General features: G+C 52.9%; 1 protein-coding gene and 1 long non-coding RNA gene across 4 annotated transcripts in view; one reads left to right on the top strand and one right to left on the bottom strand.

Moving 5' to 3' along the window:
• Window positions 1-6,260: 6,260 nt before the first annotated feature.
• Window positions 6,261-12,321, top strand: LOC144371990 (uncharacterized). The gene is made up of 2 exons (XR_013432035.1): window positions 6,261-7,903; window positions 10,284-12,321. It is a non-coding gene; the product is annotated as an uncharacterized LOC144371990 (long non-coding RNA).
• A 2,048-nt stretch (window positions 12,322-14,369) lies between these two features.
• LOC144371986 (arylsulfatase L-like) overlaps window positions 14,370-21,721 on the bottom strand; it is a 25,169-nt gene continuing 17,817 nt past the window's right edge. For all 3 annotated transcript variants that reach the window (XM_078035352.1, XM_078035353.1, XM_078035354.1), the window contains exons 7-11: window positions 21,493-21,629; window positions 21,075-21,209; window positions 20,060-20,222; window positions 18,201-18,328; window positions 14,370-16,896 (exon numbers count right to left, since the gene is read on the bottom strand). In XM_078035352.1, the coding sequence (XP_077891478.1) occupies window positions 16,538-16,896; window positions 18,201-18,328; window positions 20,060-20,222; window positions 21,075-21,209; window positions 21,493-21,629 (922 nt within the window). In that variant the 3' untranslated portion in view covers window positions 14,370-16,537. The remainder of the gene's footprint in view (window positions 16,897-18,200; window positions 18,329-20,059; window positions 20,223-21,074; window positions 21,210-21,492; window positions 21,630-21,721) is intronic.

Genomic DNA, 21,721 nt, shown 5'->3' with positions numbered 1-21,721 from the left:
AGTATAGACAAGGAAATGGAGTGAGGCCAATTTTGATGAGTCTGGCAAGTTGGAGACTGTTCCCTGAGGGATTGAAATGTTAGTTCCTTCAGAGCCCTTCCTCCACCCTTATGGAGAACCTGCCCTTGAGCCAATCCGCTGCTAAGATAGCGTGTCCCAGGAATTGCCCCTCCCTACAGGGAGCTACAAGGTTTCTGATTAATGGTCCTTGGCTGCTCCACCCTGCCCTTCCCCCTTCAGCTCATCTGGTTCCCACCTTTTGACCAGCTCAGGAGCATCCCTGGGCCTAGTCAGGTTCCCAGGAAGGAGGAAGACGAGGGGAAGAGGGCCCCAGAACCAAGGAAGCCTAGGACACATCCAAAGGGCAGAACACCTTGCTTCTTGGGATACCAGGACGCCAGCTGTGGCCCCTTCTCCCTCCCAGGAGAAGTCTGTGCTCCCCCTGTTTAAATAAACCCTGCTTTCTATGCTTGCTTCGGCGTGCTCTAATGTTCAAACGTCAGCATGTGGGAAGGCAGAACTTCTCACCAGCACCCATGGTATCGTTTGGAGGTCCTACGAGCGCTTAATGCTTAAGTGCAGTTAGTGCAGCTGCCACTCTTGAAGACTGGGGTGAAGGGCTTCCGGGCCTAGGCAGCTCCCAATCACCTGTTAAGTGTTTTGTTTATGATCCTCATGATGTGGAGAACAGGGCACCCGTCAATCCATAATAACAGTACCTGTTACCTGAGAATGCAGGGAAATTCCCAGAATGAGACCAAGGACACAAATGAGACAGGCCCCAAGGTGTGTTTCAATCTCTCTCAGGATACAAACCATAGTGCTATTCCTTAAGAAATTCACAGGGAAAAGATCACAAATCAGGGTTCCTGAGAAAAGCCTCACTGACAAGAAATGTTTATCCCACGGTTAACAATGTACACTGATCTCCCCACCCCCCTTTCTAAAGGCACAATCGGTGCCACAGCCTAGTTACAGAAAAACAATCGCTGTGCCAAGTGTACAAGGACCACCGTGTGTAGCTTGCGTAATTAAAGGAAGATTATAGTATTCCCCTCCAGGAAAAGAGGCTAATCAAAATACATCCCCCCCATTAACACACCCTCCTTTGCCTCACACAGGAATTCATGATGAAATTGAGAAACACATAGTTAATGGCAAATGGGTTGAGGTGCTGTTAGACCAGGACGCAAGAAAAGACCACTGACTCCAATGAAAATCAAATTAAAGCAAGCTTATTATTTCGACAGCCCCGAGGCTTCTTTGTGGCCCAGTTTTATAGCCCAAAAAGTTACACAAAGGGGGGTTACAGATAACAACACATTTTTGCTGGCCCTGGCATCAGAATTTATGGAGATCTTAGAGACTCAGAGAGGGTCCTTATCCGGCCAGGGAAGGCCAGAATTTATGAGGCATCACTCAGGTTTAGGAAAGGGTTGTTACCTGGTCAGGGAAAACCAGACATGGCTGAGTTCAGGGCACGGGCAGGCATTCCAAGTAGGTTCAGAATTTGCAGTAATTTATAGCAAAGCCGAAATTAGCTTTTCATGGTTTTGTGGCGAGATGCCCAATTTTAAGAAAAGATCAGGTTGGGTCTATCATTCCCCCCTTTTCTTCTGTGTCCCTTTCAAATTTTTGATAGGGTAGGGGAAGAGCACTGAGGGAATTTTAATCCCTCAGGCAACAGTCTCCAACTTTTTAGAACCCACTCAAAACTGGTCTCCCTGATTTTACCTGACTTAATTAATTACTTATATTGATAATCTATTTATTTTTGGCTCCATTGTTGTAAGAAGACAGGCGTCACTCATTTTGGCTTCTTCTGAGCTGAGAGAGGGTGACGTGAGGGAGCACGGTGTGAGGGACATGAGTTGCCTTTTAGAAGTCAGTTCGGTTTGAAGTCTGGTTGGGGAAGAACAGGTTGTAAAGTCATCTGGGAATGGGTGCTTCTATGAGAGAAACAAAAACCATGAGTACTGAGTAAATGTTGCAGCAGCTGGAACGTGTCACTGTATAGAAGTTCCCTCACCAGGCTTTAACGGTTATCAGGACTGTAAGCATAACATTTAACTTTTAGTGTTACAGTTGTCACTCCCCATAAGATACAGTTTAATAATTTAATGTCATCTGATCTTGCAAAACCCTTTTACTAGTATGACCTCGGTGTCTAATAGAGAAACCTTTAATTATGTTACTCAGAGCTGGATAATCATACTAGCATACACCAAGCCTACCTGTGTAGGTTAGGAATATCTTGTAGGCCTTAAACTAAAAACTTCTGTCTCTGGCAGCTATTCTTGATAGTCTCTTTTTATAGTTATCAGACACTTCTGTCTGAGAATCCTTCTTTGTAGCCTCCAGTCTTACTTATTTTGGGAGGCTAACATAAACTATATACCTTAAATAATAATAATAATTATTATTATTATTATTATTACTATTATTTAAAATGCCCAGGAATGGCTGTATTTTGGTTTTAACTGTCTTTGCTAAGTGTTTAAGATGAAGCAGTCAAACTGACTTTTGTTTCTATCTATTGTTAACAGTCAGCTGAGCTTTTATAGGAGTCCTGGGGGAACTTGAGAGCAGCTTCTCAGTTCCGCTAGTGCCATTTGCGCTAGGAAATTCTGCAGCCGGCCTTCACTCCAGGGCTCTGGGTTGGAGAGCCACTCTAGGGGGTGTGCAACTTGAGACGTTCCAAGGCCTCTGAGTGAGCTTTCAGTCCCCGGAGCACTGCAGTGAACTGCCGCACTAAAACTATCAGCAAGCACCAGGTGGAGGAGGCCTCCATAGCTAAGTGACGCCCTTCTGGGAATACCAGGATGGCTCCCTTCTTCCTCCTGGGGAGAAGTCCATGTTACTAATTTTTAAATAAACCCTGCTTTGTGTGCTTGCATGGGCTTGCTTCTCTAATGTTCAAACTTCAACATTTGAGGAAGCAGAACTCCTCCCCAGTAACCAGCGGTATCAACACCACAGGCCATATGTGCCCCAAGTGGGGTTTCATATGCAGGCTTTATGGGCCTAGCTGAGCAGGCTTATTGTTTCTTTCTGGTTTAACTATTGAGAAACCAACCTCTACCTCAGTGCAAATCCTGTCCAAGGAAGGGGGCAAGACCCTTGTCCTTGGAAAGACCCACAGAGCACTCCTAGGTTCATACCCACCCTGCTGAGTTGTTTATCTACAAATAACAGGAGAGACCTGCAGTGCCAGGTGTCCCTGACTCAGTCAGCCTTGGTAGGGAGCCATAGCAACCCCCTAGCCACCGCCAATCAGCATGATATTCGGAAATACCTGGGATGCCAGATGACCCTCCCAGTAGTTTATGGTGGTTGATAACATGTTGGGAAACCATGTAGTTCAGCACATACTCCCCTCGTGGCCTAAATAAGTCACTCTATGGGGAAGGCAGTGGAGTCTCTTCCTTCCCCATAGAGTGTATAGAACTGCTGCAAACCCTGGGCTTAGGACCTCTCAGCGTCACCAGCTGAGGTGTGTGTGTGCGCGGAGGACGGAGCTAGCTCGCAATGAACACCTCTTTGCAGCTTACATCGGTCTTAGTCTCTGGTGGTCTTTTGGGGGGGGGGGTCCCAAATTCGATGATAACACAGCTAGAAGGAGGAAAAAGGCAGTATCTCTTCAAAGTGGCCCTTTATTATTTATTAACATTTTTTAAAGTTTATGGAGAAATGGTTTATAGAAAAATTTTAACAATGATCATTGGGTAAAGGAAAATAAGTACACTAACTAGTAAAGGGATCTCAACACAAAAACTCATTTTCCCTGGAAGCAATGTACAGAAGCGAACGCATGGACCCAGACATGGAGCAGTGCACCAGACACACAAGCGCGTGGAGACTGAAGGTTGAACACCACGGAGGAGGCTTGTAAAACAGCGGTCATAACGCAGGTCGGCCAGCAGGGGGCACTCTGCTCACGGCGAAGTGTTGAAAACAGGCCCCTGCATCAAGGAGAGGATTGTAAACTCAGGAACCTGGATGAAGCCTCTGCAGAGGAGTACAGCCCAGAGAGCAGAGAGTGACTGCAGAGACGTGAAAGAGAGGTCTCAGGACGTGTTGGCAAGGAAACTGTCCCCATTAAGGGCCTGTAGGCTGCTGGGGATTAAATTGGCAGTAAGAGAGATTCAGGGAGAGAAGCTACTCAGTCCCTTGCAGTGCAGGGGCGTCTCCTTCAAGTGGAGACCCAGAAAAGGGCCAGGTTTTGAGGACTGCGGAGCCTCTGGAGTACAGAATGGAACCAGCGGGTGTCAGGATGGTGGAGAGGATGACAGGAGGGAAGGGAGATGGGTGGGGGAGCAGGGGGCCTTGCTGTGCAGACGGGTCTCGGGGTGTCGGAGCTGGCGGGAGCAGCCCTCTTCCTGAGACTCCTTCACTAGCACAGGTGCCCTCACCCACGGGGTCTTCAGAGCCACCGCGGTGCCCACAGTTGCCCAAAAGAACAACCTTGGAACCAGTGGGCGTATTGGGGGCCTGCTTTGGTCTCCTAGAGTCACAATTCAGGGTGGCCTGTGGTGAGCCTCAAGGTTGGGTTGATTCCTCTTTGTCTCCAAGGCACCCAGGTGGGAAGGGCCGGCCAAGGCCTGGCTCCTGAAGGCCTCCTCTGGCACAGCCCATGGGCCCCGTGCTGTTCCCCTTGTGTGGTCCTCACACAGCCACCGTCCCCCACTGCAGCGCGCAGCACCCTCCTCCGTGTTCTGGGTACATCATGTCACCCCACTCCGGAGGCCCCCTGAGTCTACTGCCATCCCTTTTGGATGCTGTGGTGATGGTACCTGGCGACAACCGCTGAGAGGGGAAACGTAACTTTGTTCCCATGGTTTCAGAGACTTAGTCCATGGCCAGCCAAGGCCACTGCCCTGGGTGGGTCTTTGGGGGCAGAGCATCACCTTGGGGGAAGGGCGTGGAGGAGGGGAGATGCTCAGGGCGTGAGGTCAGCTTCTGCCACAGCAATCACTTCCCACCTGCAGAAGAGGGTGTCACATGCCGTCACTTTTGCTGTGGGCTACGCTAGGTTTTCTCTGTGTCTAGGGTTTCTTTGTGTGTGGGGGGGCTTTTGGTCAGTTTTTTCATAGTATCATTTATTCGTGCTTCACAGCATACATTTACACCATCAACACACTCATGACATAAGCCTTTGTGTCCGCTCCTCCCTGCAGCCGAGGTGTCCAGCACAGGTCGCAGACCTCACCCCAGTCCTCCCCACCGCGGGGCCTTCTTTTGAAAGGGCAGCTATAAGGTGCCCACTCTGCATGGCCACCCACAGTGCTCTTTGTCTTCTGACTCACATTCAGTTCCAGGGTCATCTCCAAACCTGGAAGATGAAGTCCATGTGAACGTTCAAATGTGGTTTTTGTAAAATTGCTTCTGTGCCAACATAAAATTCGGGTGGTTTCGATGGCTTCCCTTTTATTGCTCTTATTTGGAGATGGCAGGAAGACATTGGGACTGAGGCGCTACAGTGTGCCGTGCAAGCCCCCCACTTCTTGGAAGTTTGAGCAGGAGGTCTCTTCATTGCGTGACCCAGGCATGGCTATCATGCACGGCCACCCGCAGAAGAGTGCTGTCCGGATGGTCCTGTTATGCTCGAATTCAGGACCCCCAAAAGACCACCAGAGACCAAGATCGATGTAAACAGCAAAGAGGTGTTTATTGCGAGCTAGCTTGGTCCTCCGAGCACACACACACAGCAACTGGTGATGCGGAGAGGCCCCGAGCCCAGGGTTGGCAGCAGTTTTATACATTCTTTGGGGAAGGCAGGGACCCCCACATACATCATAGCATCTCTCAGCAAACCATCACACACCGCGGGAAAATCAAACAACATGATTAGCACATTCACTGGTGGGAACAGGTTGGGTAGGGGTGATTGGCTAGAACAAGAGGGGGATTCATTTGAACTGATTGGTTTAAGCCAAGAGGGGTGTACGTGCTGAACTACATGGTTTCCCAACACCATAAACTACTGGGGGGTCATCTGGCATCCCAGGTATTTCCCTGTCTCATGCTGATTGGTGGTTGCTAGGGGGTTGCTATGGGTCCCCACCTAGCCTGACTGAGTCAGGGACACCTGGGGCAGCAGATCTCTCCTGTTACTTGTAGACAAACAACTCAGCAGGGTGGGAATGAGCCTGGGAGTGCTCTGTGGGTCTTTTCAAGGACAAGGGTCACGCCCCCTTCCTTGGACAGGCTTTGCTCTGAGGTAGAGGCTGGTTTTTCAGTCCTGGCTTGGAGACCCACTCACCTGCTCAGTGTGACAGTGACAGCCAGACAGCAGTACTTTGAACTTTTCCTAATTCAATGGTATCCACGTCGGACACTTGTAGCACAGCTGACTGTGAAAGGTCTTGTGGCTCCCTTCAACTTACAACTCGCAACTTCCATCAGCGGTCCCTGAGCCCTTCCCCAGCAGCTGGGCACTCTGTACAACCTTTGGAGGCCATGACGGCAGCCCTGCTGTGGCCCCTTCCCCCTGTGCTGGTGAGACATGGATGAACAAGGGCAGTGACCATCTTCGTGGGAAAAGCCGGAGCCTGGTCCAAACAGCTCCTCATATTGACCTCAGGCATCCATTCCGTGGTCACCAGTGACTCCCCACATCAACATCAAGTCACTATGCACAATCCTCATGGGCCACTCTGGGCTCCCAGCCAAGAGCCCAGGACCTCCGGCAATTAGAGGCTGAGACAGAGGGCCCTGGTCAAGCCTGGAGGAGGCCACTCTGCAAACAGAAGGTGCTCCCAGGTGCTTCCTGATGTCTACTGTCAGCAGATTGACTGACAGCTAAAAGGCCACGCCCATCTCATGTGCTGTGTGGGCATCATAGGCAGAGCAAGGGAAAGGCCACCTACATCACCAGCCCAGACAGAGGGGCAACCCGGTTCAGTCCGTCCACTCTCCACGTTCTCATCGCTCAGTTCCTGTGTGGCAGCTCCAGACACTCTGAGGTCATCGCACTGGCCAGAGGACTGCTGGTCACTGTATTAGTCTTCCTGGGATGAGGAAACAATCCATACAACATACTGCGCGGCTGAAATCTAGGATATTCGAAGGTGAGATTTGGCAAATGCATTCCCAAGGTACTGTATTTGGGGTTTCTGGATATGACCCCATCTGTACATCCAAGCACATATGGAAAAGCAAATAATTTAAATTTGCAAATTTAAAAAAAACAAAGACTGTTTCTCCAATCCCAGCACCACCTCTGGGGATTCCAACTCTGAGTTGAGAGGGGTGAGATTCCTGCGTGTATTTTCAACAAATGCCCCATCCCCAAGGGTTTAGGGCAGCCCTGACCTTTGGGAGGCTCCGGTTTGGTTTGGTAAAAATACGGAACTGGCTTGGAACAGTGAAAACAAAGATTATCTGCCTGTATGGAAGAACCAGGGCCAAGGCCATCATGCAGGTTCTGCGTTCCAAGTCCTTTGGCCCAGGGTCCCTTTATCTTAGCACGCAGTCACCCCAGGCCCTGTGCGCAACCACGGAGCTCCAGTCCAGCACCCTACAGGTTCCACACGCGGAGCCTGATGGAGCTGAACTCGCACCAATTCTATGATCGCGTTGGGGCTGTCCAAGACCCTGGGTGGGATGAAGAAATAGAGTCCCCTGTGCCTCCCTGGCTGCCTGGAGGCACCTTGCTCGGGCTCCACTCGAGTTAAACAGCTCCCGAAGCCCCAGCCTCGCCGGGCAGCCGGGACCCCGGAAAACCTGTTTCCAGCTGCCAACACCCAAGGCCCACCCGATGGGAGGAGTCGCCAGGCCGGCGCTGGTGGGATCGAGCGCTCAGGTCTGGGGTCAAGGTCCTGCAGCAGCGCCAGCGCGCAGCCTTGGGATCCCCGCAGAGGGGCGCACGCAGGGCCAAGGGACGCGCTTCGGACACCGCCAGGTTCGCGGACCCCAGGACTCGGTCCCACTCCGGCCCGGCCAGGGAAGGAAGCAGAGGTGCCCCAAGAGACAGCGGGTCCCCGAAACCCAGCCCCGGACGCCTTCTCTGCGCAGGGCTGGGGTGGGGCGCAGAGGGAGGTGGAGGGGGGCCGAGCAGGGAGGAGGGGGCACAGGCTGAGCAGGAAGGGGGGCCCCCCGGATCGAGCCGCGGAAACTGTGCCTGCGACGCCCGCAGGGCCGCTCCAGGGTCCACGGCCCCCTCCCACGCACGCACTTTTGAAGACACGCAGCCCGATGCCCGTGTCTCCCCTATGAAACCAAAGCCCTCTGTGTCCCGTCCGGGTCCTTCTCCCCCGCCACGGGCTTGGGTTCCCTCCCCAGCCACAGCCTGTCACACACATTCAGTAAAACACAATCTTGCCCCTCCCCCAACATGGCCGTCACCCCGCTGAGACTCCTGTCCAGTGTCCTCCCCACATGGCCCTCTCGTCAGCTCACTACCTGAAAAGCACCTGGTCCCCACCCGGGGCTCACCTGGAGCCCCCCACCCCCACCCCCGCACGCCCCGCGCCCCCTCTCTGATGCTGCTGGGGAGCCCCCAGCAACAGTCTAAGCCACTGCTGTCCCGCTCCCGGGCCTCTCTCCCCTCCCCCCAGCACGGACGGTCCCTCCAACTCTAGGGCCGCCACTGGACCCCGGCGCCGCCCCTTTCCCTCCTATGTCGCTCCCCAGTTCTCTCCTGGGCGCATCAGTCCACCTGGGGCAGCTCCGCGGAGCCCAAACCAAAGGCCCGCCCCTGTCCCGGCCCCAGCATTTCTACTGCCCCTCACTCTAGGCCACGCCCCGTCCTGCTCTGAGGTCCCTAAGTCCCCCATCCCGCCCCAGGGAAGCTGTGCCCGCCGACACCCCTCGCCCCCTCTGGATCCTCTACTAAAAAACAGGGACTGCGGACCCTTGACTTTCCCCCATCCCCGCCCGCCCCCCACCATGGCTAGGTCACGCGAGTCCTCCAAGTCGCCCAGGGCGCCCCAGTCCCTCCAGCATTGAGACGAGCCTCTGGTCCCTCACCCCCACGGCGCGCGCCTCCTCTCCCCGCCCACACGATCCACGGCAGCCCCGCCCCTTCCTTCTGGCTACCCTCCCCCAGCAGGGCTTGGTCCCCCCCCCACACACACACAGTGACGTTCGCCCTCCCCATTTGCCCCACCCCCAGCGCGTCTGGGACAGCCAGTCCCTCTGGTCCTGGGGCGGGTGGAGCGCAGGACCCGCTCTGCTACCCTCTGGGACGGTGGGGCGCCTGGCCCCCTGTTGAGAGGCTGGTGGGGTGGGGACTCTCTTCTCTGCCGGCTGCCCTGGTCTCCGGGGTTGCTGTGACTCCCCCATCTGTGGTTTAAAATCCTAGTGTCCCTGCTGGTCCAGTCCTCCCAGTGCCCTGCCTGCCGCTTAGCGCAGCCTTGGCTTCGCTCACTGTGGCCCAAGGCGCCTGCCAACCATCAGCCATCTCCTGACCCACCGAGGACCCCAAACGGCAGGCCCTGGGCTCTGAACCCCAACTCTGCGCTTTGCTGAGAGTTGAGCTCAAAAGACCTTAACAAGAGAGAGGAGCGCAGACAGGTCTGGCGACAAAACAAACTTAAAGAGACCCAAGGGTCACCGGGGTGTTTTTGGTGAGGCCTGCAGTAGCGACAGATACACTCAGTGGTCAGAAATCTCCCAGGATTCAGTTCCCCCGATGTCCAAAAATAAATGGAAACCCCCCCCCAAAAAAAAAAACAGAAGTGAAGAACTTGTAAGTCAGGCATTTGTCCCAGCCTATTGTAATAAATGTTGTGTTTTATTATGACTTGAATCATACGTTATGACAGGCATCTATATGTACTGGAAAAGTCTAGTCTATATAGAGTTAGGTGCTAGCTGAACTTTCTACCTCCTCTGAGAGTTTAGCCATGTGTCCTGCCAGGACCAGGAGGGGACCTCTGCGCTGTTTTCATGGGGTTAAAGTGGAGGGAACCTTCTTATTTCGAGGGCTCAGGATCCGGTTGGTTGTTGGGAATCTCCAATTTGGGTGCAAAGAGGAAATGGGCCTCTCTCAGTTCATCTTGATGGTGTGGCAGTAACTGCTACTCCTCCCTGGTTCGCTTTGGGCTGTTGGACTCCGTGCAAAACCAGAGGCTTCCCACGGCTGGATAATTCTCTCAGGGCTCAGTAGGCGTCACAGGAGTTGGGTAGCCTCCTTGCTTTTCACTGGCTGGATGCCAGGATCAAGCCCTCCCCAGACCTCTGCCGTCTAGATGTGCGTCCTGTTCACACCTTACTGCTCTGCAGCTTCTACTTTGCACGCCAAATCCATTTATTTTCGGCCTTTTTGTTTTTCCCTGCAGGGACCCCAGGCTGCTTCTCCTCTTCTCTTTGTATGCCTCTGCAGACCTGTGAGCCAAAATCACCCAACACCTCCAACGTACGTGTTCCTATGTCCCTTCGTGGTCGATGGTCACTCGGCTACGTTTTCACAGCGGGGAGAGACACGGAATCAACACACAGCCTCCGGGAAGTGGTGAGAGAACTGGCTGGAGACCCACCTCAGGCCACCCTCCTCCAGTAGCTAGGTTTATTTTTGGAACGCACACAATTGTCATGGGGTTCGAGGGGGGGGTGTGCCTGCCAGTCACACGTAAACACCTTCACCTCTATAAGCCAGTCATCTTCTGCCTAATGTAACCGCACTATGAGGAAGCACTAAATATTGCTGCCGTGAGGGAAGGGTCTTTGTCCCTAAGGGAGGGGGGCTATGACTTGGGGGCGTTACATGCCCTGAAACATTTGACTCTTGTTTTCCTGACCTGGTAGTCTGGTAGCTTGACAACGCTGACCACAAGTGCTGAGGATGTGGATTCACACGCGCTAGAGCAGAGTGACCCGTCCTATAGGTGTTCCTGTCAGGCCTGTACGATCGATGGATCGATCGATGGTAGGTTTTCCTAGCACTCTGAGCTGCTCCTAGCTAGTAGTTGTGAACTGAAAGTTTTTCCAACACTCCAAGCCCTCTGCTCTTGGCAGATGACCTGGGCATCGGGGATGTTGGTTGCTATGGGAACCATACACCGGGGAACAGTGCGGTTTGGGTGGTGGGGTGGTGCTGTGTGTGTGTGCAGTTTAGGGGAATGATTCACTTAAAAATCGACCAGTGCAAATGAGATTTCTTAGTGCTCCGGAACTCGGCACCAAACGTGATTCTTTTCCAAGAGTAAAAACAGGGTCTTAGACCCTCTCAAACAACTTGAGGCCGGGCAGAGTTTGTGAGGGTTTTCCTGGGTCTGCTGTAATAAGAGACTTTAACAAAGAGACTTCAATCAAAAGCAATCCATGACCACTGCCCCCTCCCCCATCCCTGGAGGGCAGAGGGCTGAGACCAGGGGTCACAGGGCTGCAAGGATCCAGGAAGGTATCTTCCAGCCTCTCCCAGCTCCTGGTGCTCCAGATGACCCTTGGCTGGTGGCCCCACCACTTTAGTCTCTGCCTCCATCTCCACATGGCCTTCCCTCTGTGTCTGTGTCCCCTCCTCTGTCTCTGGGGAGGACACGGCCATGGCATGAGGGCCCCCTGACCCAGGAGGAGCCCATCTCAGACCCTTCACTAACGACCTCTGCAGAGACCCTGTGTCCACACCAGGTCCCACTCCCAGGTCCTGGGGTCCAGAGGTGGACAGGACCCGCCTCTTACCATGGTGTCCAGCTCCCTCCAGGGCTCCAGGGGGCTCCTCCTGCCTCTCCAGCTCCTGGGCTCCAGGTGGCCCTGGGCGGGTGGCCCCTCACTGCAGTCTCTGCCTCCGTCCCCATGGGGCTCCTCCTCTGGATCTGTGTCCCCTCCTCTGTCTCTGGGGAGGACATGGCCATGGCCTGAGGGCCCCCTGACCCAGGAGGAGCCCATCTCAGGACCCTTCACTAATGATCTCTGCAGAGAGCCTGTGTCCACACCAGGTCCCACTCCCAGGTTCTGGGGTCAAGGTGTGCACAGGACCTGCCTCTTACAATGGTGTCCAGCTCCCTCCACGGGCTCCAGGGAGGCTCCTCCTGCCTCTCTAGCTCCTGGGGCTCCAGGTGGCCCTTGGCAGAACAATATGGTGACCCCTCAAAAGCTTAAGACTGAATCACAATATGACCCAGCAATGCCACCGCTGGGTTCAGACCCAAAGGATTTGAAAGCAGTGAGTCCAAAAGATACTCGCATGTCCTGTGTTCACAGAAACCCTGATCCCCGGTATGACTGAGGACTAGGGCAAAAATCATGTCTTTGTGGGGTGTGGGGGAACCAGGGCCAAAATGGGGGCTTATGGAGGCCAGAGGGTCTTAGAAAGTGTGGGGAGTTTTCTTATTTTGCCTAAACTGTGTACATGATTTCATAAAGCCTTGTAAAACTGTACTCTGTTTTAAGCCCTTTATTCTCAGGGTTAGCAAGTCACAAGAATTTTACCGCAAATCCATCGGCATGCATCTGTCTATATATCTATCCATCTGTCTATGTACCAGCCATCCCTCCTTCCACCCATCTGTCCATTTTCTCACACATGCATGACGTATTGGTCTATCTACACACCCATCTACCCATTATCAATCCATCTATCCATCCATTCACCCATCCACCCATCTACCCATCCACCAATCTGTACAGTCATCTACCCATCCACCCATCCATCCATCCATCCACCTATCCACCAGCCCATCCACCCATCCACTCACCCACCCACCCACCAATCCACTCATCCATCCACACCTATCCACTCATCTGCCTCTCCATTCACACATCCACCAATCTGTCCATCCACCATCTACTCATCCACCCCTCAACCCACCCATCCACCATCCACCCATTCATCCATCCATCCATCCATCTACCCATCCATCTATCCATCCAACCGTCCAGCCATACACCATTCCAGCCATCTGTTAGGTCGGTGGTGGCAACTTAGTGGCAACTTAGAACAAAGCAGCCCGCACCAGGAAAAGAACATCAATCAGATGCCGGCGGAAACGCCTGTCAATCAGCCAGATCTCCTGAGTAACGCCTGTCAATCAGCAGGACCCCCCCTGGCCAATCCTGGAGTTCAGCCAACTCCCCTGACCAACTCCAAGGGTACAAGGGACCCTAGAAACACCCTTTTCCTGTCCCAAGCCCTTCCCTTCCTGCCGTAAGCCCCATAAAAGTCCAGTCCGGTGGAACTTCCACGCGGTGTCTCCTCAGACCCTTCTCCTGTCCCCTCTGTGGGTCTGATGGAGTTCCGCCCAGGAGTGATATCTCAATAAAGCCTGTTCAGCCGCCCTTTTAAATCTGCCTCCTTTGGCCATTGCCTGCCCCGACTGATCTGACACCATCCAACCACACATCTACCCATATATTCCTCCACCCATCCATTCACCCATTTACCCGTCCACGAATTCATCTTCCATCCACCCATCCTCCTCTCCATCACCCATCCATTCATCCTTCCAACCATCCACCCCTTCATCCAACCATAAACCCATTCATCCATCCACATGTCCATCCATCCAACCTTCCATCCACCCATCTATCCTTCCATCTACCCATCCACCCATCGAACCATCCACTTCTCCATCCACCCACCCACCCATCCATTGACTCATCTATCCATCCACCCCTCCATCCACCCACCCGCCCATCCATTGACTCATCTATCCATCCACCCCTCCATCCACCCACCCGCCCATCCATTGACTCATCTATCCATCCACCTATCCATTGACTCATCCATCCACCCATCCAACCATCTGTCCACCCATCCATCCACATCCATCCACGCATGCCTGCCCTCATCCACCAACCCATTCAGCCATCCATCCACTCATTAACATATCAGTGTGTCTGTCTGTCCATTTGTCCATCTATATACCTACACCTACATACACACTAAACATAGCAGCCTTAGCTGTGGATTCCAGATCCAGCTGGGCCTGCAGGAAGTGAGACTGTCTGCAAAAAAGTGGGACTTTTTTTTTTTTTTTAGTTGTCAATGAACCTTTCTTTATTTACATGTGGCCCTGGGAATCTAACCCGGTGCCTCACCCATGCCCGTGGGTGCTAGACCCTCTCCACCAAGCCCTGGGCACACCCGGGTCCCATTCTGCTCCTGAGCCCCAGGCCAGGTGCAGTGCCTCCCAGAGCCCTGGGTCTCCGGGAGGAATTGCACTTCTCTCCCTTGCTCCCAGGGTACCTTCCATGTCACATGCTGTGGGAGCTCCGTCCTCCAGGGAACTCCCAGCACAGCAGCTCTGTCCCAGCCCATTTAAAGATGAGGCCCTGAGCAGCTCAGGGAGACCCTGTCTCTAAATAAAATGCAAAATAGGGCTCTGGATGGGGCTCAGTGGTTGAGTGCCCTGAGTTCGATCCCTGGTTCCCTAGTGTTATGCTCAAATTCGGGACCCCCAAAAGACCACCAGAGACCAAGATCCAAGTAAGCAGCAAAGAGGTGTTTATTGCGAGCTAGCTGGGTCCTCTGCGTGCACACCGCAACTGGTGATGCCCAGGGTTTGCAGCAGTTTTATGCACTCTTTGGGGAAGGCAGGGACTTCACATGCATCATAGCATCTCTGAGCAAATCATCACACACCTCGGGAAAATCAAACAACAACTCTAAAACATGATTAGCAAATTCACTGGCGGGAACAATTGGGTAGGGGTGATTGGTGAGCTCAAGAGGGGTATTCCTTTGAACTGATTGGTTTAAGCCAAGAGGGGTGTTCCTGCTGAACTATGGGGTTTCCCAACACCATAAACTACTGGGAGGGTCACCTGGCATCCCAGGTATTTCCCTGTCTCATGCTGACTGGTGGCTGCAGGGGGGTTGCTATGGGTCCCCACCCCGCCTGACTGAGTCAGGGACACCTGGCCCAGCAGATCTCTCCTGTTATTTACAGACAAACAACTCAGCAGGTGGGAATGTGCCTAGGAGTGCTCTGTGGGTCTTTCCAAGGACAAAGGTCATGTCCCTTCCTTGGACAGGCTTTGCGCTGAGGTAGAGGTTTGTTTTTCACCCCACCCCTCCAAAAAAAAAAAAAAGCCCCCTGTTCCTGCTGATGGGCAGAGTCGTGGCCTCGGGGACGGTAGCTCCTGTGCCTCTCCTTTGCTAACAAAGCAATAAACTCTGCCCCCGCCCCAAAGCTGTGTCCTCATTATTGGACTGGCACCGGGGACAAGGATGGAGCTTCAGTAACTCCTTAACCTCATGTTTCCACCCCCCCACAGCTGTTAACTGTCAGGAAATTTTTGGTTTTGAGACATTTGGCCTAATTTTAGTAAAGATGCTGTGGCACCGCCTTCTCATGCTTGCTCAGGAGACCCAACTCAGGACGTTCCACCACTGAGTCACGATCCCCGTCGTGTTTTCTATTGTATTTACAGACAGGGCTTCTCATAGTTCTCAGGGCCTCACCATGGCTGAGGCTGATGTTGCACTCATGATCCTCCTGCCTCAGCCTCCCAAGCAGCTGGGGTTAATGTTGAAGTCAGGGGTAGTGGGTGCACACCGAAAACTCGAGTGACTCCGGAGGCTGAGGAAAGAGGACTGCAACTTGGGGGTCAGCCTCAGCAACTTTGCAAGGCCCTAAACAACTTAGAGAGTCTGTCTCAGAGTAAAATAATCACAGTTAAAATATGAATTTTCTGGATACATTTGCAGAATGGAAAACGTGGCACTTAATGGGGTTCAGAACATGGAGCCTCTGTGGGGGACTTGGGCCTCAAAGTCATCAGAGTCAAGGGTGTGGCTGGGTCTGAAGAAGGAGACCCAGCCCAGAGGATGCTGAAGAACTCAGAGGTGACAAGGTGGGCTGGTGACTGGGGACACCGCTGGCCCAATGTGCTGGCTTTGTGTTCCACGCAGCATGGGTGATGGGGAGGAAGCAGGGTTAATAGTGATGGCCAGCTGCCATCTCTTTCCTTATCCCGAGATCCACTGGGCTGGAGCTGGCTTTGAGCATCAGGCAGAGGTGGAGTTGGCTTCGGGTGGTGGCCTGAGGTCATCCATGAGCACTCAGGGTCTGTGGTCTGTAAGCCCCCGGGGCTGGGGTGTCTTGTTACAGCAGCCCAGGGAGACTAATACAGGGACCAGCAGCCCTCTGACCAGTGCGATGACCTGAGTGTGGGTGTCCCCCCAAAAGTTTTTATAGAAATCTTTACACCCCCTCCTCCCCCCGGTGATGCTGTTAGGAAGAAAGGACTTTGGGGAGGACAGAGGGTCCTGAGGGCGGAGCTGTCCTTGCTACTGAGAGCCATAAGCAGAGACTTGACCTCTGGGCACATGCCATGTCTTATTGAATCAGGTTTGTCCCTCGGGGCTCCCCCTCCGCACCTGCAAATCTGTGCAATTTGGAAGCACCTTCCGTTTGCAGAGTGGCCTCCTCTGGGCTGGCCCGGGGTCCTCTGTCCCAGCCTCTGATTGCAGGAGGTGCTGGGCTCTTTGCTGGCAGCCCAGAGTGGCCCCTGACAGTACGTTTCATTCAGTGTGCATTGTGCATTGTGACCTCATGTTGATGTGCGGAGTCACTGGTGACCAGCCAACGGATGCCTGAGGTCAGCACGAGGAGCTGTATGGACCGGGCTCTGGCTCTTTCCACGTAGATGGTCACTGCCCTTGGTCCTCTGTGTCGCACCAGCACAGGGGGAAGGGGCCACAGCAGGGCTGCAGCCACGGCCGCCACAGGTTGTTCAGGGTGCCCAGCTGCTGGCGAACTGTGCCCAGTGACCGCTGATGCTCCTCCACGGCCTGCCGGACCCTGCCCACCACTTGGTGGAACCGGGGCTCGGAGTCGGGCGTGAGGACATGAGACTCAGAGGGGTCTCTGGAGAGGTCAAAGAGCAAAGGCGGGTCGTGCTGGACCACTCCTTCCCCGATGCAGGGGCAGACCACCCTCCCGTAGCAGGCTCCAGCACCCTCTGGCTGGAAGATCGGCGTCATAAAGTGCACCTTCCACAGGGTTGCTCCTGGTGGAGGGGCAAGAATCAGAAAGATGACGTCAGGACAACAGCAGGAGTCACCCACGTGTCCATCAAGAGATGAATAGCACCAGGTGAGGGAGCGCAGGCCTGTGATCCCAGTGGCTCGGGAGGCTGAGGCAGAAGAATCGAGAGTTCAAAGCCAGCCTCAGCCAAAGTGAAGCCCTAAGCAACTAAGTGAGACCCTGTCTCTAAATAAAATACAAACTAGGGCTGGAGACATCGCCCAGGGGTTGAATGCCCCTGGGCTCTATCCATAGTTACCCCTCTCTCCCCAAAAAAGACCCGAATAGATATAATTTAATGCAGCCACTCTGTGGAATATCACACAGCCCTGAAAAAGAAGGAACCTCTGACATTGGCTAGACCATATGTGAACCTGGAAAACACTGTGCTCAGGAAAAGAAGGCTGATGCAGAGCCTGTGCAGGACTTTTTGTACGAAATGTGCAGAAATGAGCAAATCCACAGAAACAAACAATGGAGAGTCTGAGGAGGAGGAGTAAAGGCTAAGTAGGAGGGCTCCCTTTAGGGTGAGGAAAATGTTCAGGAACCAGATTGGGGTGGTGTTGTACTACACTGAATATATCAACTGCCCCTCATTGAACATTTGAAAAAATCCAGTTTTATGATGTGCTTTATTTCAATATATATATATCTTTTTTAACTGAATTGCTGGCTTTCTTGATGCAAAAGAGTCGGACGTGACTGCATCGTGGTCCAGAAAGCAAATCCACAGTAGCAAAGAGACAGGAAGGCAAAGGGATAGAGAGGGAAAGACAAATGGGGGGGGGGCAGAAAACAAGTATCGCTAAATGGGACAATTACCTGATTATGAAATTCTAAGACCTGGATTGATATTATTATTATTATTGTTGTTGTTGTTCTTGTTATTATTATTATTTAGTCCTGGCAATTGAACCCAGGGGTGCCTTACCACTGAGCCACATCCCTAGCCCTTTCATTTTTTTTTTTTTAATTTTAAGTCAGATTCTAACTAAGAGGCTGAGGCTGGCCTTTACCTTTCGGTCCTCCTGCCTCAGCCTCCTGAGTGGCTGGGATTATAGGGGTGCACCCCTGCACCTGGTCAAGCACTGGATCTTAAAAAAGAAGAATCAGTTCTGCTGCTGGCAAGTGGGTGAGGCAGAGAGGGTGAACATGGCCATGCGGAGGGGACAGTGAAAATGTGGTCAAGTGTCACTGAGTAAAAGTGACCTCAGGAGCAATCATGCACTGTCTAGAGCCACCAGGGTGCTGGGTGTCTGTGTCTGTAAGGGACCTCGTTGTACTCACGGTCCTGGTCCCGTTGTTGCCACCGGGCTGCGTGCAGAAACCTCTGGCAGTAATGGAGCAGGAACTCGTGGTCCGAGTGCTGAGCGGTCCCCAGGAGCAAGGGCAGCAGGTCCCGGCCGTCAATCACTCTGCAGGGAGCACACGACACTCAGCACCAGGGGCGCCAAGGGGCCCTGCTGAGCGGATCCCAGGAGAGGAGCAGAGTTGTGCAGGGGTGGAAGGGCTGGGGGGCCTGGGGGGGCCCAGAAGCCTGGGGACATGGCCTTGGATACAACGTAACCAGCTTGTGGGTTCGATTGGCATCACTTTTAGACACAGTGTAACCAGCTCGCTTGTCCCGATGGGTGGCACCTTTGGATACAATGTAACCCGCTCACCTGGTTGCATTTGGCGTCCCCCAACTTGCCTTGAAGGGGGAAAACAAAGCCAAGCACCGAGGACAGGCCTCTCTATTTTACACGCCATCGACCTTGAGGCCCGTGGAACATGCCGTGTCCTTAAACAAGGCCGGGCAGCCCCGGCCTCTCTGGGATGGTCACAGGGAGTGGCATCTCCTTATCTGTCCGCCCTGTCTTCTGCTCTCTGCAAATACAGCTCATCCGACCGCACACGCCCTGTTCTGGTGGGAGGAGGTCGGCTTCGGGTACCAGGGACCTTGTCTGCAGGCTTGTGCCACCAAAGGCTGCGTCTACCTCTTCTGATTGGCAGTCACAGCTTTGCACAGTGCACCTGCCCATCACTGTCCTCCAGGGGGGACAGAGCGCAGGACCTCCCCCCCTGGACCCCAGTCCTGCAATCGGAGGACACCTAGGACAGTCATTTAAATGGTCTCCTCTTTCCTAATAACCCATGACCACGCTCCTACATACTTTAAATCAAATGCCAATGCCTCCGAATGCTGAATACCGTGCGGATGCCGTCTAAATAGTTATTCAGGACACATGCAATTCTACTTTTTTTTTTTTTTTAATTTGGCTTCAGAGATGGAACACAGGGTGCTTAACCATGGAGCCACAACCACAGCCCTTTTATTTATTTATTTATTTGTTTGTTTATTTATTTATTTATTTTCGAGGCAGGGTCTCATTGATTTGCTAGAGCCTTGCTAAGTTGCTGAGGCTGGCCTCCAGTTTGTGATCCTCCTGCCTCAGCCTCCTGAGCCACTGGGATTACAGGCATGTACCACTGTGCCCAGCAATGACAGTACTTTAATAATAATAATAATAATAATAATAATAATAATAATAAGGTTAATGGGGTTGTTAAAAGAAAACATCACGAAGCCTTTAAAATTGTTGTCCACACAGTTTCCTAATAAATATGAGGAGTAGATTTCTAGTGTATATATGAGAATGTCTGAACGTAATTAAATGGTACAGCTTTGATTCATGTTTTCATATATATCATGAATGGATCCGAAATGTGAGCTGTATGAATACATGGGCCAGGTGTCTCTCGTGTATAAATTAGATTCCGCTGCAGTATATTAAAATTCATGGACCGTGTGATTCAATTGCATGAGATATATGCATAAATTCGGGTATGTACTTATACAGCTCTTGCAATTGGATGTGTCATGGGAGATATGCAAATACATGACAGGGTATATATTTGAGTATATAAATCTATCAATTGGACTATGTATACTGCATTGCACATAACACCGTGATTAAATTGCATGAGGTAGGTGCATATATTCAGATATAGCTGTGGATACACATATATACCTCCACACACACACACACACACAGGGATATCTCATGCAATCGAATGTGCAACTTGAGATCTGCAAATCCATCTCCCCACACACGTATTTTCTGTCCACAAAGTGGAACTGCTTTCTTTGGTCCCTTCTCTACCTGTCCTGGGGCACCTGGCCGCCCCCCAGCTGGACCACGGTGGGGAACACGTCCATCAGGCTGGTGGGCTCCTGGATCACTCGACCGGCAGGTAGCACCCCGGGCCACCGGAAGATCCCGGGAACACGGATGCCCCCTTCCCAGCCGCCCATGCCTTTGCCTCCTATGAAGAGAAAATGATGTAGTATGAGATCAGCAGGCGCTGACCCAGGTAACTCCGAGTGGACGCAGGAGGGAGCTACCTCTGTCTGCTCAGGTGCGTTCAAATTGGCAGAAGGGGGAAGACAGAAGCAAAGGGTTTGGAAAGGGCCACGTCACAGACCCTCCAGGGGACACAGATGGAACATCGACAGAGATGGAAACAGGATGCATTCAAGGTGGTGGGCACCTGGCAGCCTCATTGTGTTCCATGCCAGGTGCCCACCACCTTGAATGCATCCCTTCTGAAATCTGAACCCGGCACCCTTGGTGTGGACCATCCACTGGAGGACAGATCATTTCCATAAAAAGGAACCAAGCCCTGGCATATCGTGCAACAGGATCAACTTGGAAAACATGGTTCTTCAATCAAAGAAGCCTGACACCAAGGCCACACCACGGGGAACCTTCTACCTGGAGCAGGAAGAGATGGAGGGAGAGAAGAGGAGTTGGTGGTTGGGGAGGCGGGGCACCCACAGATCAAGGAATGACTGCTAAAAGCACAGGGATTTTTTTTTTTTCCTAAGACAATGAAAATATTTTGAAATTCTACAGTGCTAATGGCTGCAGAGCTCTGTCAATATCCCCAAAACCACGTGTGCAAAAAGATTAAAAAATATAAAAAAAAAATCTGAGCATGCAATTAGAGTCTCTATGGTGTTTTGGGCTGGAAAGAAATTCAAGTCCATATGCACCCGTGTTTGCAAATTTGGGGAGGGGGGGTGGGCAGGTGGTGCCTTTTCAATGCCAGGGTTGGGAAGGGCTGGGGAGAGGCCATTGGCCAGCGCGGATTGGGGACCTCACCCTTGAGCCTCACCCTTATAGCCTCCATTCCAGCCTCCATATTGGTTGGTTCCCAGGCGAGACTCCAAGCATCCCCCGTGGTCCGAGGTGAAGTAGACGAGGGTCCGATCGGCCAGACCTTCCTGGTCTAACGTGTCAAGGATGTGTCCTGCAGAGGGCACAGCGTGGGGGCTGCTGGCGACAGAGTGGCGCCCAGAGCCAGCTCCTGGGTGTGCGGTCTCATGCATTTCTTGAAAAAGCTGCTCGTGTCCATGTCTAACGGGAGCCCGCGGGGGCATGATGGGGACAGCCTGGGCATTGGGGATCTGGGGCATTATCCCGGCTCCCAGTGGCACTGGCCCAGGGCCTCCCTGGGGCATGGTTTGGTCTACCTGCAGGACCAGGGCGTGGGCATCTCTCCCCGGGGCCTTCTGGGGGGGGGGGACACTCACCCACCATCCAATCCATCTCCTCCACGTTGTCCCCGTATAACCCGTGACGGCTCCTCCCCAGGAAGCCTTTGGTGGTGACCAGAGGAACATGGACGTGCAGAAAGGAGACCAAGAGGAGGAAAGGCCCGTGCTTATTCCTAACAGTGAATGAGAGGCGAGGCGGGTTGTCCTTGCTATTGTGACAGAATCCATACTGAAGGCCAGGGGACCCCGAATACGGGTCTAGCCT

The sequence above is a fragment of the Ictidomys tridecemlineatus genome, chromosome Y, assembly GCF_052094955.1.
Source record: "Ictidomys tridecemlineatus isolate mIctTri1 chromosome Y, mIctTri1.hap1, whole genome shotgun sequence".
NCBI lineage: Eukaryota > Metazoa > Chordata > Mammalia > Rodentia > Sciuridae > Ictidomys > Ictidomys tridecemlineatus.
This window is presented reverse-complemented; position numbering and strand designations above follow the sequence as displayed.